We start from the raw sequence: 19,897 nt of genomic DNA, 5'->3' as shown, positions 1-19,897 counted from the left end.
TGTTAAATTCCATTAGCAGACACACTACAACTACCAATAAGTATAATATGGATTATTGTCGAGGCAGGAACACGAGTTCCTTGCTGTGACATCCGTGATATCTATTATATCTTATATCAAGTCATATTTCGAACCGTCAGATTCCTCCCTGGGGGCACAATGTAGCCGTCGGACACTCCGATAGCTCAAAAGTTAGACTCACACCCACCATATTCGCAGCAACAAAAAGAGGACATATTTTTGTCGAAAGTAAAACGAAAGAAGAATTGTTACGTTCAAGTTTGATGATGTTTTACATTTCCTTAGTAATTGCAGGCAAAATTACAAAAAACAAAGCAAAAGTTATAAAATCAGATATAAAAAGAACAAATTAAATTTATTATATAAATTCATTCCAGGAATGCTTTGCGATTTCCTCAACTTTTGACTTCTAACGATTTCTTAAAATTGTTTACACGAAATCCGTCAAGTTTATATACAACCGTCAAGATTCCAGAAACTTTTCCAAGTTATAGGGTGCAATTTTCGCCGGGTTGCAATGACTCGACTCCGACTCGAGTCGCAATTTTTCGTTGCATCGACTTGGGTCACTTTGTGTATCGGCTCGACTAATACTCGAGTCGTTGCGTAGGAATCGAACAAGAATAAGACACATGATTTAATTCAAGTCTCATCTATCAGTACCGATACTTGAAAAGAGGTGTCTTTCATCTGTTAGAATAGATGTGTTAAGTTTATTTAAAACGCGGAGTATTAAATGTCACCATAAAGCTTCAAAAAAGTTATTTGAACCCGACTTAAACTCAATAATGACCGGGAATACTATGACTTGGATTCTGACTCGAGTCCCAGCACTATGACTCGAACTCAACAATTAGGCCCACCTCCCTGACTTGGACTCGGTCTTGACTCGGTGATGAATTGAAAATGACTCGACTCGACTATAAAAGTAAAACTTGACTTGTGATTCGAAACCTTGTGACTCGGTTACAACCCTGACGTTTCGTCAGCAGCCCTTTCGAACAGTGCGGTCGGACTCTTCTCAACATCTTCCCGATTTAGACGCCACCGAGATGACGGAGAAGCCGCAAAACCAGCGAGCCCAAGCCGGCGAGAACGTTGCGTTGCGATGCGCGGCGACGAAAGATCCCTCTATTAATCTCAACTGGGCGTGGACTCATGATCAAGATGTCATCAGTGGCTTTCTAGACAACCACTATTTCTTGAATGGTGGAGATCTGGAGGTGATACGATTCTCGATGTTCTTTTCCATTCAGTACTTGTTGCTGACGATGCCCCCTGACGAGTGCCAGCCGAAAATATTCGAATATATTATTCAATTGTAGATCTGAAGGTGAAGTGAATTTTCAGCTATATTCCTTCTGGATAAAAGTCAACATGGCCAAAATCGATCTTTTACACTGTTGTAAATGCAAATTATATTTACAGACCTAGTTGCTCAAAGTATTTTCAGCTTTTCTATCACTCACGTATAAGTATATCTATTTAATGCCATGAATTTCTACTCAGTTACAAATAGAAGTATGTAGCGGTTTCCAAGATTTATCTAAGCTACTTCAAATACAAATATGGATAGGTGAGTCTGACAATGCTTAAAGTGAGTAGTTTCTAAAGGTTTATCGGTCTAGGGATAGCATACTTTCAGCACTTCGAGGCGGCTGTCTTCGAATTTACAAAGCGGATGTTCACGACTTGCTAAAATGACTAAAATAACCAAACATATAGTGGAAATGTTGAAAATATATTTAGTTATCCTGACACCGAGGCTACTTGGCTCGGCTGAGATGAAAATATCACTGATAAAAATGATGCAAACTTTCTCCTCCGAAACGTAAAAAGTAAGTAGTTTTTCCGAAAGAGTCTTACATAGAAGTGGAAGTAAGTAACGCGAGCATCCATAAACCTACTCAAGTACCAGACGAAGTATAGAAATACTCTGTTACTGACCGCTTCTGCTTACAGATCAGGAACATCGCCAGTCAACACACTGGAGTGTACACTTGCTGCGCAGAAACAACCGTCAACAGTCCGTGCGCTTCAGCCCAGGTATTTGTGACAGGTAAGTCTCAGTTCAAAGTCCCATTGCCGGAACTCCATTATGTGTACTACTTCTGTTATATATTCACATTGCTTAGCCGTTGGGTTAACATCACAAATCGATTTACATTGTTGGTTGACACGAGCTGGAAATACTCCTTATTCTCACTATAAATCAAACTAATGATGACAATGTATTAAAATTGGTCTAAAGATACTGAAACAATTAAATAGTATATTCATATTGAAATGAACGTTCTCTCATTCGAAATTTCATGCTGGTGACGTCATATTTTGTGATACGATTGTTGATATACAATGTTCTTTCCAATTCTCTACTAGTTGCTGACGATTACCCCTGACGAGTGTCAGCCGAAAATATTCGGGTTCATTTCAATATGAATATACTATTTAATTGTATATTGAAGTTCTGTACCTCTAAGAAGCTCTTCAGATACTGAAACATATATCCTGCTGAAGGAAACCTGTGAGAGTATGGAAAAAGCGATCCAACTAGGGATATCCTTTGGCATTCAAATGTTAAACCGCTATGATATCCCAGGGTAATTCATTTGACGGGCATGGGAGCAGTTTAAAAGTAACACCCCGGAGTAAATACGTATATACTTATACTGTTTTGGACTCACTTAGGATGTTCTTAGTACCTAATAGGGATATTCGGTACTATATTGGGACAATCGGGGAAGTATACAGGGTGTTTTTGGTATGTCGAATATCTCTTGGATTCTAACGAGACTTGCAAAAATTGCTGTATTTCCAAAACTACCAACTAGTACTAAAGCTAGAACTACTCACTTTTGAAAACTCACAACTAGAGCTAAAAATAGAACTAACGTCCTTACAAAATCCGCAGCAAACTATAGCTAGATTCATCCGAAGCAACTCAGCACTGATAAGATGTTGACTGAATTGTAAATGAGCTAAGAAATATTGAAGATATAATTGGCGTTTCAAAAAGACTGGGTTTCGAGCTTGAAATGGGAGGGGTTTCGACTCCCAGAACTTGATCAAGCCACTGCTGGTAGTGATGACTCTGAGCCAATAATGGCTGCAAGAACATCACACAACAGAACACCGGTATCACGATTGAAGCCAATAATTGTGGATACGTGTTTTCTAGTTGTTCAGCACCTATTTTTTTTAAATACACAACTAGAAATAGAACTGGAACTGCACATACTTTTCAAAATCCGCGACTAGAACTAGAACTACTCAAAAATCAGTAGTTAGTTGACTGCCAACTAGCTAGATTGGTAGTGCGTACAGGTCTGGTTCTAGTAAAGAATGAGAATATGATTCGATCGTACGTCGTAGATTGTGAATTGGCAATATTAATATTATCGCAGCACCGCCGGACCCTCCGACGAAGATCAACACCGATAACTCGGCGAGTGACTCTCAGACAGTTTCTTGGGAGGCCGGCTTCGACAATTACTCTCCAATCACTTCTTACATCGTCGAACTCAGAAATTCATACAGCACCGAATGGGCGATAGCGAAAACACGTGAGTCATTGAGACATCAATTTTATTTCATCATCGTCCAAGATCTGCCCAATACAATATATACGTATTATCCAACCAAATTGTATCCTAACTAAGAGTTGATATTCCAACTTTATTTCCAATGTTCGTCCAGTAATCAATTTGCTTTGTTTCAATTTATTGATGACGTGGGAAACAGTTTCCCACTTATTGTAGCATGACTGTCGCGCTCCACTAGCGCAGTTGACTGGATAATCCGCGTAGCCCCTACGTATACCAGTGTTAGGATGACTCGAGTCAACTTTTTCGTATGACTTGACTTGAATCGAATCATTTTGCAAAAATGAATCGACTTGACTTAACTCGACGCTTCAGAAATATGGATTGACTCGTGACTCGTACTAAAATTTACGGATCGTTCGCGGTACGCCGATGTCACATTTGAAAATAGCCAGTCATTCACTGATATACGTTTCACTGATCATCCCTTGTTACATCACAAATAAATTGACCGAAACGAAACGATCACAGCTTACGTAGTCGTCGTCGTCGTAGTAGTAGTGGCAGCAGGTTAGCAACGTATTCAGTGCTTACATTACGCCATGCTCACCTGTAACAACCCTCTTGTGTAATTTAAATCAAACGATCATAGTTTATTCGTTTATATCCTCGCGGATGTGTAGATAGGTTTGTAGATTGTACCATATCATTTTGCTTCAACTTTTCGAGGCTTCGTATTCGATCCTCTATTTTGGCTGATAATAACAGACTGTAGCATGTAGGGTAGCTATAAGCAGTTACTCACGTATTTTATCAGCTGCTCTACGTGTGTGCGAGAGATACAACGCCGTTTTGCATGTATATTCAACTTATATTTGTTCTTTGATTCACGATAAATTATTAATCTGTCTTTCACCCAGTCAGCAAAATGTAATGACTTTGCATCATCACTCATACTTCGAAAATTCAATTTGACTTGAATTGTGACTTGACTCGTTACTTGACTTGGCTTCACCCGACTTGACTCGAGTCACATTCGAAAATCTATTGACTTGACTTGACTCGAGTCAAAATATGCATTGACTCGCGATGACTCGTGACTCGAAGGTAGTGACCTGATCTCAACACTGACATATACTGTATTTCGATGGTGATTCTGTGACTGTCTGTCCGTGTCTTGGCGTTTTATTAACAGTGGTAGACCATTTTAACAATCCAGACCTTGCTTCTAATTTTAAAATATGAGCGCTTCAGTGTGACTTTTATCGTTTTAAGATCTTATCGGACATTCCTATTCGATACCGAATACTGCGTGCGTAGCCAGCTGAAAAATAAGGGGTGAATATGAGGGAGGGCTTTCGATTTTTTTTCGAATTTACTAATCATCAATTCATTAGAGTTAGTACCTGCGTAAATGGTGATTATACAGGGGTCTTAAAAAATGACCTTTTTTCTCAAATCGTACTATGGCTACTTGATAAAATTGCTAGGTTACCTAGTTTAAGCCTACACACCTAATTTGTCTCAATTCCAACTAGGGTTGAATTATCCGGATAACGGTTAACCGCAGGTTTTTTTATTATCCGATATCCGGATATAAATCTGCCGGTTAACCGGATAAGATAATATCGTTAATAATGTGTTTTAAACTTTCAGGAAGCTTCAATAAGTCGTATTATCAGTGTTTCGTACGGCCAATTAGCGAGAACCGTGTCGCCAATTAGCGGGATCCGTCAATGCACTGTGTAACGCGACGCAATCTCCCGCTGAGAAGATCGCCAAATCAGCTCATTGATTGCCGTGAACTCGGCTATCTTGCTGGCCTGATTTTTCGAGTCTTCAGCAAGCCTATAGTTCCGCTGGCAGAATCACATCTGCAATAGGCTCTGTGAACATTGTACCATCACTGGCCTATATAATCGCATCTGCATTGGCTTGGTGCTCACGATATTATCGCTGGCCTGCACAATCGCATCTGCAATAGGCATGGTACGAACGATATCATCGCTGACGTAACCATAGTCTCGGGCCTGGCAAGCGTTGGCTCCTACCTCTTGGTGGCTTGGAGACAATATGCCGCTGAGATTATTATGATCAGCGATTGTGATTAATGAGTGACATTGCGAAACTGAATGACATCGAATGTTCGCATTCCGGAAACATGTTCGTGCGTGCAAGCGTAATTCATTTCCGCTGATATATTTCTCATGGATGAATTAGAGCGAGCTATCATGTCGGCCTCAATTCCGGTATCAGCTACTCGTCCTTCCAGTACTGGACACCTGAACAGAAGATTGGGCAAAAAGGAATCGCTGCTTACTATATTCAGCCTTGCTTACTATAATTCAGCCCATTTTGTGGAAGCAGAAAGAGCATTTAATACGTCTGGACTCTTTGTTACAAAACTCTGGTCCCGGCTACAGGATGCCACTATTGATGCGGTTAAGGAGTAGAGAGCTGCAATTACACTGCGTAATGATTTTGCGATCCATTTTTCATGCAGACCTCGTGAAATCGATTATCTCACTTAGGATTCACTATCCGGTTAACCGGTTAGCTAAATTCCAAATATACGGATATATCCGTTATCCGGATAGTGAAAATTATTGATATCTGAACTAACCCTAATTCCAACCAGTAGCCGCATTGCTACAGGAGAAGAAAGTTTCTATTTATTATATAAAAATAAATAACAAAAAATTTGAAAATTTCCTGCTCACCCCATGATATTTGGTTCTATTCCAACCAGTGGAAGGGGAGTTATTGCAGTCGAAAAATTTGGATTTGAATAAAATAATTTACGGTGGGCACTACTATAATAAATATTTAAAGAATTGGTCACCGTAAATACTATTTTATTCAAAATCAAATTTTTCGACTGCAATAACTCCCCTTCCACTGGTTGGAATTGAACCAAATTTGGTGAACATCGTTTCTATAGGCAACCTAACACTTTCATGGGGTGAACAGGAAAATTTCAATTTTTTGTTATTTATTACATAGAAACTTTCTTCTCCTGTAGCAATGCGGCTACTAGTTGGAATTGAACCAAATTTGGCGTGTAGGCCTAAATTAGGTAACCTAACAATTTTAGCAAGTAGCCAGTACGATTTGGGAAAAAAAAGTCATTTTTGAAGACCCCTATATAATCGCCATTTACAATTCGCCCTATTATACGATCTCCTCGTGTTGACGATTATACGCGTATGATAACATTGATAGGCTTGTCAGCAAGTGCGGAAGTGCTGTCAATTAGCGAGTCCCTGATCTGTCGCAAACAATTAAATACGCGCATTTATCAACGCGTCTTACGTTGCCTCGGCGACGATTTGCGTAAGTCAACATGTCCGAGTTTTTATGGAATATGTGTCAGGTGCTTCTAACATGTCCTCTTTAATAACTCAAGCTTTGACACACATCTTCTGATGGTTATGATTAAGTATAAGCGGAAATCAATTACGTATGTAATGTAGGGTACGCACGCACATCTTTGTGGACATTCGATGTTATTCAGTTTCGCGATGTCACTTTTTAATCACAATCGCTAATCAGCATACACTTAGCGGCATTGTCTCCAAGCCATCGAGAGATAGGATCCAAACCATGCTAGGCCTGAGACGCGATAGCTAGGCTAGCGATGGTATATCTTTCGTATTAGGCCCATAGCAGATGCGATTGTGTAGGCTAGGGTTGCCATATTTTAGTTTCACAAATTCCGGACGCTCCTCAGCGCCTACTAGCGAATTTCAAAAGGAGGTGTTAGCGCATTGTCGATCAATATGACGTCACACCAGCAGCTCTTTGTCTATCGACTAGAGGTGGTCACACTGGTCACGATCCGGCTCAGGAGTATGTGGTTGTGTATTGTAAGTTGTACCCAGGGCCGAAGCCACATTTCCCGCCCAAATAAATACTGATCTCGGGCCCGCCCGTAGGGTATTCGATGCAACTGCTGGGTGCTTACTTACTATGCATCTGGTCAGTAAATCATTTGAAAGAATTGTGTCAATAATATTGGTTCTTCCATATATTACTATATAATTTTGATCCTCTCTCCGCCCACATGATCAGAATTAGCGGTAGATCTGGTGTAGGATGATGACTTCGAAAATGCAAGGACCGTAATTGTACACTGGAAGTCACGTTCATGTCACGCCGATAAGATTACTTATCAGCCTAATGCCGGTGCGCACTGCACCACTGAGCTATATAAACACCGCACATCCGGTGGTTTCCAACCTTTTATCGTCACGACTCCATTTCCAATTTGAAAATGTGCCGTGGCCCAGCTCAAAATTTGATGAGCTGATTATTAATTAAAGGTCGGCGCATTTGCCCAGACTTACTCACGGCCTATTTTGGAAGCTAATTACGTTCAATGTCTTCGCGAACCCCAGAATAAAGGCAAACTACCCACAGCTTTAGAACCACCATCATTGAATAAATCATCCAAGCAGTCTGCCCTAAACCGATTCTATATGAATATAGGCTACCGTTATCTTGTAATTGCGATTACAATCAGACTTCTTTTTGTAAATGAGTGTTATTTATACTGATGTTTGATCGCCGTTTATGCGAGGGTGGTAGTCCCCATGTTGAAACCAACATACATTATACTAAATTGCGCGCAGCGCAAAGAAAAATTTCATGTATCATAAATCTGCCCAAAAATAATCTTGTTCATGTTGATTTACGAAAACATTATTAGCTTACTTCAAGCATTCAAAATTCCGGACATTTGGCATATTTTAGAAATTCCTCCCGGACGCAGTTTTTACAGTGAAATTCAGGACATGTCCGGGAAATTCCGGACGTATGGCAACCCTAGGTAGGCCAACCGACGATATCGTACGCACCAGGCAAAGCAGATGCGATTGTGTAGGCCATCGATGGTATTGTACGCATCGGGCCTATTACAGATGCGATTCTTCAAGCCTGCGGAACTAAGCTTGTTGGAGACGTGATAAATCAGGTGACGATTGCCGAGCGCGCGGCAATCAATGACCTCATTTCTTAATCACCTCAGCGGGAGATCGCGTCGCTTTACGTAGTGCAGTGCAATGAGCACACTGCACAGACAATCTCGCTAATTGGCAACACGCCTCTCACTAATTGGCCGCGCACAACACTGATATTACGACTTATTGAATTGCAACCGAATATTAGAGTCAGAACGGTCATTTCAAAAGCACGGGGTTTCGTGCTTCAAATGGCGGGGTCTGGACCCCTCTGGCTAATGCGCCTGCCGAATACTGTGTTTGCGTACTTCTTTATCTGCATCATTATTATCTGTTTTTATTTTTTATTTGTGAATCTAGAGTTTTGAGGGTAACGATTTCTGTGTTTGACTCCTGGCCCAGATGGCTCGGCTTTGATGATTATGCTATATCGAGCAAATAAATATCCTCTCTGTTTCATTCTCTCTCTCTGCTATACATTTCGGTTAGATACGGAAAATAAAAGTATCTCTCTCTTCGTAACTCAGAACCAGCAATTTCAAACCACACCAGACGCGTTGTTGTAAACCTGCTGCCTCACAACGATTACATCTACCGGATCTACGCAGTCAACGAGCAAGGAAAAAGCGACCCCAGCGAATCGTCGGCCGCAGTCAGCACTTTGAAAGCAGGTTGGTTGTCAGTCGAACCTCAGCGGCTTCAAATGATAACCGGCATGCGTTTACAGCTCCAGCAAAAGCGCCGCATCGTGTCGGGGGTGGTGGGGGAAAAGTCGGACAGCTGGTGGTTTCATGGGAGGTGAGGCTGCAGCTGACGATGGTGTTTGGGTATAACTAACCTACGAATAGATGCGTAACAAGTGACTAGAGCTGTAGCTAAGTCACTAGTCATTCACTCTCTTATGGTTTTGACTCGAGTTATTCGGGTTCGACTCGCCTTATTAAAATAGTCGAGTCATTACGCAAAGTGACTCGAGTCAAGTCATTTTCGATTTTTAAGGAAATACCTCGAGTCAACTAAAAATTCGAGTCCTTACAACATTGGCTGAAACTTCCGCTCTTGATCGGCAGCCCCTTCACGAAGAGTATTACGGCTCGGACGACGTCGATTACGTCGTAGCCATTCAAAAGGCGAACAGCGACAACATTCATATCACGTTTCCGGTCACGCTCAACAACAACAGCATGCCGGAGTCTAAGGTTGTAGAAGATTGGGAGGAAACAGTCGTTTACGGAGGCAGATCCGGGGAAAAAACGTTAACTGTGAGATTTTTTCAATATCGAATTTTCTTGAAAGTTTTGTGCCAACAGAAGTTTGTGTATAATTTAAGAACAGTAAATTTGAGCCCAGCTCTCTGTACTTTCATTCAGTGTGCATGCCTTTACATCGCCTAGGCCAAGGTGGGTGTCTGATTACATAGACTACTCCAAGTCGCTTCGACATCTTCCTGTCTTTTCATTGTATCGCATTTTTTGTGGTGTATTGAACTGATAAAATTGCTAATAAACCAATGACGATGATGATGTTTCGCTCGATTATTCCAAATTGCATTCATGTGACCTCATATTTGATGTACTGTACACCACTGTATAACACTATGGTTGACCCTCTTGACAGCTACTTTTGCTGCCAATCTGTCCAAATGACAATAATTATCTGAGCAGGTCGGGATGGACGAGGTGTTCGCGCTCTACGTCGTGAAGGTCCGGGCAAGAAACGACGCAGGGGACGGGCCGTGGAGCCCCGTCAGAAATGTTCGCACTTTCGAAATAGGTGAATTTCATTCTCATTGTGTCTCGCTGACATTTGATGAAGGATCGTTTTGTTTCCAGCGCCAAACAGCGCTCCCGCGATACCCTGGCTGGTATCAGCGAAGGCGTACGAAGCCGTTTTGAAGTGGGACGTACTCGTTTCGGAAACGGGACGCATTGATGGATATCATGTGAGAAAAGATGAATGAAATATTAATGCATTATGTGGTAATCTTTATGTGGTAAAATTTCGGACATTGCCCTCATTTCCAGAAAGAGAGAGAGAGAGAGAGAGAGACAGGGAGGGAGAGAGAGAGAGAGGGGGAGGGAGGGAGAGAGAGAGACTGAGACTACAAGAGAGAACACACCAGACAAATATGACTTATTAGGATTGCTGATCCAAGTCACAATTGAGTCTCATTTTATAGTTCTGACTTGAGTCAGAGTCCAAGTCATTGTGCTCACTGTTTAGTTTGTAGTTGAATTCATGAGAAACCCAGGGTTGTAATGACTCGAATCATGACTCGAATTGAGTCCGACTCGAGTCACAATTTTCTCATGACTCGACTTGACTCGAGTCATTTTCTCAAAATAAGGAAATGACTCGACTCGAGTCAATCTGGGTATTGACTCGACTTGCACTCGAGTCATTGCGCATGACTTGAAGCAAGTCATATGACTCGAGACTCAGACGGCCAAGACCAACATTTCATTGTAATTTCGAAGAATAGTAAAGTAACCACACTATTGAGATTTCGGCTATTAGTACTGGTACCTGAAAATGCGACCCGACACTGCTAAAATTAGTATATTATAAACGTGAACCATTCGATATCACCAAACAGAGTTATAAACAGTGGTTTTAGCAAGACTTTAACTGGAAACTGATGAGTCAACACAACTTGAACTCCGACTCGAGTCATAATACCATGACTGGAACTCCACCCTCGGCTTGCTGAGTTGGACTCGAACTTGACTCGGTGTTGAATTGAAAATGACTCGACTTGAGTCGAGTCAAAACTGTGGAAGTGAGATTGACTCGTGACTCGGAGCCTTTGTGACTTGGTTACAACCCTGGTGAACCCCACTTTTTACAATTCTGCTTGGTGACATCGAATGCTTCGCATTCATAATATACGGTAACGGTAGGCTTACCCAATTTTCACATTTTTAACAGTTTTTATGGTAGCATTTTCAACTGCCAGTGCTGATAGACGAGATACCAAAGTGTGCTAACTTTACTGTTCTTTGAAATTACAATGAAATGTATGTCTTGGTAGTCCTAGTCTCGAGTCCTATGACTAGGTCCAATTCACGCGCAATGACTCGAGTCCAGTCAATACACACATGGATTCAAACTGAGTCAATTCATTTTCAAAATTGCAAGAAAATGACTCGAGTCAAGCCGAGTCACCAAAAAATCTTTACAGGAGTCGATGGATAACTCGAGTCATTACACCCTGGCCTATAGGGTGCTGATATCGTCGCACCACACGCACTAAGAATATATCTGTCTGTGTAGGTTGAAATCACAACAGCGGCTGGCTTTGACATGGTGGAACAAAGCTTGACAACGAGAGGACCGTCGCCCACATTGAACATTGAACATTTAGCGGCCAATCAAGTTTACAACGCGCGAGTCTCGGGCTACAACAGCGCGGGTGAGGCGAAGTTGGACAATAGGGTTGTCCAAAATTTGGAAAATCTCAAGAATGATGGGTATCAATGTCTCATTCTATAGATTATTGATAAAAAACCGCAATGAGCCTGGAATAAGCTCACAGGAAAGTCGTTAAGATTTGTCGCAAAGCGTTTGAAAGTAGCTACCGACGAGTGGGCGTGCTAGCGACCATAGAACGGCAACAGGACTAGTAATCACGAAATCACGGCTCTCGATTGGCTAATCGGCTATGCTTCAGTGATCACGGCGGTTGTGGCTTGCTGATCAGTTGTTAAAGGAGTCTACTAACGGCGGTGATTCTGTAAGCGCATTGTAGGTTGGTTGGCAGATAATGATTTAAGATTGATTCAGGACATGTTAAGTGACTAGATACATGATGATGAACAAACAACAGCTACTTCACACAAACTTAAAGCATGACTGGCTTACTGTGAAGGAAACCGCCGTAGCCTACATGTCTGTTTTGACCGATGGATAGCATAGAACCTTCGGAGAAATATTGCAAAGGCGCTTATGCAAGAGGCGAACGAATTTCTTGTCTCAGAAGAGATGCATCATCATTGAATACAAATATAAAGCTTAACAATGACACTACTTGGTCTGATCTTATTAGGCTCCAGTCGTGCTGCATAACTGAAGTCTTGAATGCTCTAAGGATTGGCTGAATCAGTTTTATGCTGGGGACTTATTAAACTCTTACAGCAAAATGAATTCACTCGTAAGTGTTGTCAAAGTCGTCAATGATGCCGTAGAAAGAGGTGTAGAGGTAAGCACAGACTATGCTGGTATGACCAACAGAAATACAGTACATCTTAGCATGTCCTGAAGGAATCTTGAATCATTACCGGCTGTAACACTACAAATGCTGGAATGTAAAACGAGCTTGAAATGCATTGAAGCAGTGCGATAGTTACATTTCTTTGTGGTTCCATTATATAAGCTGACGGTTCCATTATATAAGCTATCTGGTCGGCCAATATAACATCTTCTGAGCAGATAAGATTTTGCGCGGCATCCATCTCACGTATGGTGTGCTGTACCAGTTTGCGATGACTAATATACTTTACCTACGCCCAGTCTGACGTATTTGCAACCATAACTAGGTATTTCTTGGATGTATATCTAGTTCTAAAAGAGCACAATCGTACGCCGTTTCACCTCTGTCACGCCTGCAATTCTCTAAGGCTAAGTTAAGCTATACAATTAAACTGTCTTTGAATGGGCATAATAGCATAGTCTGTGCTTATACCTTTCAACTCTTTGTGCGGCATCATTGACGACTTTGACAGTCCCCAGCATATACGGCTGATTCAGCCAATCCTTAGGGCATTCAAGACTTCAAATATACCACGACTGGAACCTAATAAGATCAGACATGGTATAGTGCAGTGGTTCTCAACCTTTTTGTCTTCGCGGACCCCTTTAAGACCGTCACGGACGCCGCGGACCCCCTGAAGTGTTAGTTCATAATTAGCTCAATTATCGTGTAACCGTCATCTGTCTTGTGTAAATATTAATTGCAGGCTAGTGATAAACAGGCACACAATGACTTTTCTTGAAATTGGAGCATAGTATATATAGAAATTGGGTAGACTCTTATTATTTCGAAGGGAATTTTCCAGCTGTATTTATTGTGTTGAAAATCCGCGTCTTCGATTTGATATGAGCGAGTGCCGAAAATCCATTTCCATATTGGTGGCCAATGTAATATTAACGCGTAACGCTTCTGACGACAGATGTTGTTGTGATGTTTCAATGAACATATCATGTCCAGCCTAGTCATTTCTTCCATCGGCAAACATTTACTCGAAAATCATACATGTGCTGCTAATTATCATGAGGATATATGTTCTCTATATTGGCTAAGGGTTGCAATTTATTTCATTTGTCTGTTCTTGAGTCCACCATCATCACTATGAGTAAACCTAGCCTATGCCAACAGAAAGAATTTGTGTATCATTTGAAAATCGCGCATTTACTGGCCTTGTTTCGCTATCTCCGTGCCAACGCTACGGTTCTCTCGTTTTTCTAACTAGTCATTTCTATCTAGCATCTCATATTGAAGTTATTTAGTGGTTATATCACTGAAGAAAATAGATTTCGTGGCAAGGCTTAAATTCCTTCATTGGGACAAATTGAGGAAAAAATTATGGAATTTCTATTTCAAACGACTGCTTACTAATTTGCTGAGACTGACAACTCCAAATCCAAAATGTTTTGCAAACATTTCGAAGTCATCCTGTTTGATTTTGCTATCTCAAACATTCCATTTTTCCACAAATCCCAACAAAACATCTCTAAACAGCATTATGTTTGCACCAGCAGGCTATTGACAATTTTACAATTTAAATTAGTTTGCACAGTCGGATATTTCATATCAGGCGACCATATGAATGATGTGAGTCCTAAAGTTTTAGCAATTACGAAGCAAAACTTGCTCATGCTTTTCCTAAATAGAAAATAAATAAAAATTAGGTTGTCAATCATTTTACAAATTTAAAGGCTTCGCGGACCCCCGGTTGAGAACCACTGGTATAGTGTCATTGTTAAGTTTTATATTTGTATTCAATGATGATGAATCCCTTCTGAAACAAGAAATTCGTTCACCGATTGCATAAGCGACTTTGCATACTTTCTCCGCAGGTTCTGTGCTATCCATCGGTCAAAACAGACATGAGGCTACGGCGGTTTCCTTCACAGTAAGCCAGTCATGCTTTAAGTTTGTGTGAAGTAGCCGCTGTTTGTTCATCATCATGTATCTAGTCACTGAACATGTCTTGCATCAATCTTAAATCATTATCTGCCAACCAACCTACAATGCGCTTACAGAATCACCGCCGTTAGTAGACTCCTTTAACAACTGATCAGCAAGCCACTGCCTTCGTGATCACTGAAGCATAGCCGATTAGCCAATCGAGAGCCGTGATTTCGTGATTACTAGTCTTGATTCCGTTCTATGGTCGCTAGCACGCCCACTCGTTGGTAGCTACTTTCAAACGCTTTGCGACAAATCTTAACGACGTTCCTGTGAGCTTATTCCAGGCTCATTGTTGTTTTTTATCAATAATCTATAGAATGAGACATTGATACCTATCATTTTTGAGATTTTCCAAATTTTGGACAACCCTATTGGACAACAATATAATTATTAGGGATGGTGTGAACGCGAGGTTCACGTTCGCGTTCTGTGTGTGAACCTCAGAAATTTAGAGGTTCACGTTCACAAACGAACCTTGATAGGTTCTGCACTGTGAACCTTTTTCTTATATTACAATTTTCACATCATTATAACATCTTTGGTTGAAATTTATTGCATTTCAACTGCGCACCACTACGTACATGGCGCTGGCAGCATAAAAATCAACACTAAACGAGCATGCACCTTGACAATCTCAAAAGTTTTACTTGCTTTGTGACAAAAGTTTGCTCGAAATATCCAGCTTTTCGTTTGTGAATATTTAGTGACTCTCGGCTGTGAGCTTGAGTCGCAATCACACAACATCAAGAGCGAAATACACTACATGTAGGTACCGAGGTAGTCATAAGTCACCGCATGATGCTTATTCAACCAATCAATGAAATTGATATCGACGTCTGATGTAAAAAATCTAGCAGGCGTTCGGGGTCAATCTTGATTTCATATGAATATTATATCATAAAAACCAAATCCGTGCGATTCGTGTATTGGCTACTGCTGTATAACTTGTTAATGCTATAATATCGGTAGCAAGTATAGAAACCCATTTTACACTCTGCTCAATATCAACGTATAGCAATACTCGGACACCGAATACATTGTCCGGTCTGGCCTAGACCGTTAGGGCGTAAGCTTATATTCCCTTGCAAGTCCTCGTCGAAATTGTTGGCAAAGCGACGGAAGATATTGATTTTCTGGAATGATTATATCAATTGATTGCCCCAGTTGATACATCTGTATACGTTTAAAATGTCAATATGTACTTCAGCATTGTGGCCCGAGTCGTCGCTAGGTATAGCAAGGCTATCACTTCACTGAAATGTAGAGTCGGAATTAGCAACATGACGTCACGTGACGTCATGAGGCTCACGTTCGCGTTCACACAGAACCTTTCAAAAAGGTTCGCGTTCACACGAACCTGAACCTTTCAGAGGTTCACACCATCCCTAATAATTATAGTTGTTTAAACACACTACTTAGAGTGAAATGCCGACAATTAAATTATAATATAATTTGTGTAATATTTCAATGCTCTAATTCTAATTCTAATCTAATTTATGGTTTCCTAAAAATGCTTCGAGAGAACTACATAGGTCGCAACGAGACAAGCTCGGTGTACAGATATTTGCCATTGTGACGCTTATGTAAAGGAGCCCTGATTTAAGATGTTGTATTTTCCTATATTTCGGAATTGAATTGAATCTCAAATTTCCAATTCTGACATTGTAATTGATGAAATTTTTCGTGCTCAAATCTCAATTCTACTTTATGTTTTATGCTCTCATTCCAATTCTAATCTGATTTCTGATTTTCCTGAAAACGCTACGGGAGAATTGTATAGTCGGAGACAAACCAAGTTTGCTGTACAGGCATTTGTCATTTTGATGCTTACGAGTATGAAATCTGATTGGCTATCAACTGAACCAGATTTTTTTGTAATTCTGATTTTGAATTTAGTTTAATTTCAAAGTTTTTGCAGACTCAATTCGTATAATTCTAATTTGATGACGAAAAGGTTCAATCAATTTGGAAACACTGAACATTTTATAGCTGTCCAACTCTGGTTGCAGGTCAAGGTCCTTGGAGTAACTCTCTTAAATTCACGACGACCAAGAAACCTCCCAGCAAAGCCCCGACCGGATTTCAGCTGTCCATCGTAGACCACGAAATCAGGGGTTCCTGGTCGCCCATCGTGAACGACGGAACGGAAAATGTCGAGGAGGAGATGCTGCAAGGCTACAAGGTGAATGACAATTCGTTGTTACCACGTTTAATAATATTTTCATTAGTAATAAACACCAAAAGTCGTTCACCATCAAGTCGTTTGGACACCCTCCTATCCATGGTTGTAACCAAGTCACAAAGTTCCGAGTCCCAAGTCAATTCTACCTTTATAGTTTTGACCCGAGTCAAGTCGAGTCATTTTCATTACACCACCGACTCAAGTCCGAGTTCAAGTCAGGGAGCAACAGATCGAATACGAGTCATAGTGTTGAGAGTCGAATTTGAGTCCAAGTCATATTGTTAACTGTTCAGTATCGATTTCAAGCTAGGTTCAAATCACTTCTGTAAAACTCTTGGGTGATATCAAAGGCCTCGGATTCATAATACTCATTTTTCTCACGCTGAACGGATAAAAGACGGCTTCCGGGTCTTTTTTTCAATTATCGGTCGTACGAGACTTGAATAAGTCATAAAATGTGTCATAAAATGCGCAATGACCCGAGAAAAAGTCGATTCAACACACAAATTGACTCGAGTCGAGTCATTTTCCATTTTTAAGTCATTGCAACGCTGTTGCTATCCTTTCATTATGTGCCAATGTTGTAGTGTTTTGATCTGATGAAAATTTCATTAAAATAACTGACTGCCTGATTCATAGCAATCTCCACCCTCAGGTTCAATACTGGCGAGACGGTCTGTCTTCCGACACCGCTATCACGTTCGTGACAATGAACACTCGCTACTCTTTCACTCTACCGCGAGACGGAAATTTCAACGTATGGGTTCGGGGCTACAACAAGGGCGGTGATGGCCCCACGTCGACGATCAAATATGTTTCAACCAAATCAGGTAATTTTAACATCAAAACGACTCTTCACTCTTCGTTGCAAGTCTCACGATGACGTAGCATCGCTCAGGCTGGTCCATAAGGTTGTTAAAAAGACATTTATTTTTTCAGATTTTCGCGGCTATCAACTACAATTGTCAGGTTGTCTATAAGAAGTTGCACACCAAGTGAAGCTATAAGAGTTGAAAAATATTGAATTTACTATAAAAATGAGTTCTTTCAATTTTGCGGTCTTCCCCATGGGATTATCAAGTAAAGCCTAATAAAACGATGCACAGCAAATTTGGTTCGATTACAACTTGCAAAAGCGAAATTAGTAATGTTCAAAATCGTGGATTTGAAAAAATTGTCTTTACTGTGGGTAATCCAAGAATTAATATTGAAAAAGTTGGATCGCTTCAATTCTATGAGCTGGAATTAAGTCAAATTTGTTTTTTTGATCATTTTTCTAGACAATTTAACCATGTCATGAGTTAGCCAGTGAAATTTGTAAAAAAATATATATTTTTTTATAATAAATTCAAAATTTTCAAAATCTATTAGTTTACTTTCTAACCATTGGAATTCAAATTTTTTTGCCTGTAAGTTCGCATCTACCATTGGATTCGTCGAGTTAAATTTGGTGTGCAGCGGTTTTTAGGTAACCTAACAATTTAATCAGTGAAGCCCTGGAATCCGAAAAAAGTTATTTTTGAACAACCCTACTTAACTTTTCTAAAATCGTTCATTCAGTTGCACCGCCTGGCTCATTGGAATGCTGCGGGGCTGCGTCCGTCAAGTTCAACGGGCTGATCGTCCTTCTCGTCTCTCTCCTTTGGATTCTTTTCGTCAAATTGGACTTGTAGTGAAATCATATTCGCATTTTGCTTCGCACAACGTGACGTCATCCTCAGCTTATGGTACTCCGAATGAAATAGATTCCGAATTTCCAATTTTCATTTCGCGGTGAGCTGACATGACCTGCTGCTGTAGGAACGTCAATACGATGGCGTCCCGAAGCGACACTTTTCTAGTGTTTTGAGTTTTACGATAAAATAAATGTAATTTCGAGGAACATCGTCCATGTGGTTGTTTGATCATCGATTGCATTCAAGGATTGGTAATTGTCGTGACGTGGGCTGACCAAAATCCAGTACCTATGTGATTCATCGATCTATGAAATATGTCGGACCAGCAGTGTGGAAAAGTATCTCGCCCGCTTCCTGACAGTCATCCAGGGTGTCCACATTCAATTCAAAACGCACACGATTTCTACTGAATCAATAGCAGTCAGCCCGCTAGTTTTTCGGAAGTAGTATTATTGGGAATCACTTGGTGCGGTCTAATAGGATTCGAGCATTTCATCATCATGTCTCTTGTCCAAACAGAACGCACGAAAATGTTGACGTGGTTACAATACGAGAGAGGTTTTGGTTGCGCAAGAGAGTGGTTAGTTTCACTCTTGAGAGTACAATCTCTATAGTTTCGCGTTTAGCTATTCTCTCACGCATCCAAAACCTTTCTCGTATTGTAACCACCCCCACATTTTCGTGCGTTCTGTTTGGATAAGAGATATCACGTGACAAAATGGTCGAATCCCACTGGGTTGCACCAACTGATTCCCAATACAGGAAATTGAAGGTTCATTTAAACTCCTATTAAAATCTCCAGTTGGCTGAAAAGCATCAGGGGTGCACGCAAACGGAAGTCAAATCAACGCTTTTCGCACCATCTGATTCCCAATACACGAAATTGACGGTTCATTTAACTCCGAGGTACGCAACCGTTTTACTAATCACGGCCGCATTTCGATTACTGATGTAGGCAGGAGCAGGCCGCATTCCAGGGTACAGCCGCAATGAACTAACTGCTGGACGCAAAATACTTATGTTAAACTGTCCAGTGTTCATCCCTTTCCAGGGAAGTCCGGACTATTCAACTTTTCGTGACGGCCTATTATACGCAGCAAAATCACGAGTGGAAGTGTGATGAATAGTTAGCTTGGATAGCACATGATCGCGCGAAGCGCGAAAATTTTCAGATTCACGAATGAATTCTGTAATTAATAGTAGCAGTATCACATATGACTATCACATATTCATCCTTCTCAGCCCGTGTGATCAGATTCACTGGTAGAGGTGATGGACGGAGTTCTTTCGAAAATTTAGGGCAAGTTATAAATAATATGATGCATCTT

General features: G+C 40.8%; 2 protein-coding genes across 2 annotated transcripts in view; one reads left to right on the top strand and one right to left on the bottom strand.

The window, feature by feature from the left end:
• LOC145440633 (contactin-3-like) overlaps positions 1-18,775 on the top strand; it is a 34,904-nt gene extending 16,129 nt beyond the window's left edge. The window contains exons 13-24 of the mRNA XM_080318323.1: positions 1,063-1,244; positions 1,984-2,080; positions 3,426-3,584; positions 9,049-9,192; positions 9,249-9,319; positions 9,592-9,783; positions 10,186-10,294; positions 10,354-10,463; positions 11,795-11,933; positions 16,721-16,893; positions 17,549-17,723; positions 18,454-18,775. Coding sequence (XP_080174449.1) covers positions 1,063-1,244; positions 1,984-2,080; positions 3,426-3,584; positions 9,049-9,192; positions 9,249-9,319; positions 9,592-9,783; positions 10,186-10,294; positions 10,354-10,463; positions 11,795-11,933; positions 16,721-16,893; positions 17,549-17,723; positions 18,454-18,566 — 1,664 coding nt within the window. The 3' untranslated portion in view covers positions 18,567-18,775. The remainder of the gene's footprint in view (positions 1-1,062; positions 1,245-1,983; positions 2,081-3,425; positions 3,585-9,048; positions 9,193-9,248; positions 9,320-9,591; positions 9,784-10,185; positions 10,295-10,353; positions 10,464-11,794; positions 11,934-16,720; positions 16,894-17,548; positions 17,724-18,453) is intronic.
• Positions 1-19,897, bottom strand: part of LOC145440652 (kelch-like protein 8) — a 328,197-nt gene that overhangs the window by 138,648 nt on the left and 169,652 nt on the right. The gene's annotated exons all lie outside the window — the stretch shown is intronic.

Source organism: Botryllus schlosseri, chromosome 6 (genome assembly GCF_051294905.1).
Source record: "Botryllus schlosseri isolate E-star chromosome 6, Bs_hap1, whole genome shotgun sequence".
NCBI lineage: Eukaryota > Metazoa > Chordata > Ascidiacea > Stolidobranchia > Styelidae > Botryllus > Botryllus schlosseri.
Note: the sequence above shows the minus strand (reverse complement) of the source record. Positions and strands in the feature narration are given on the sequence as shown.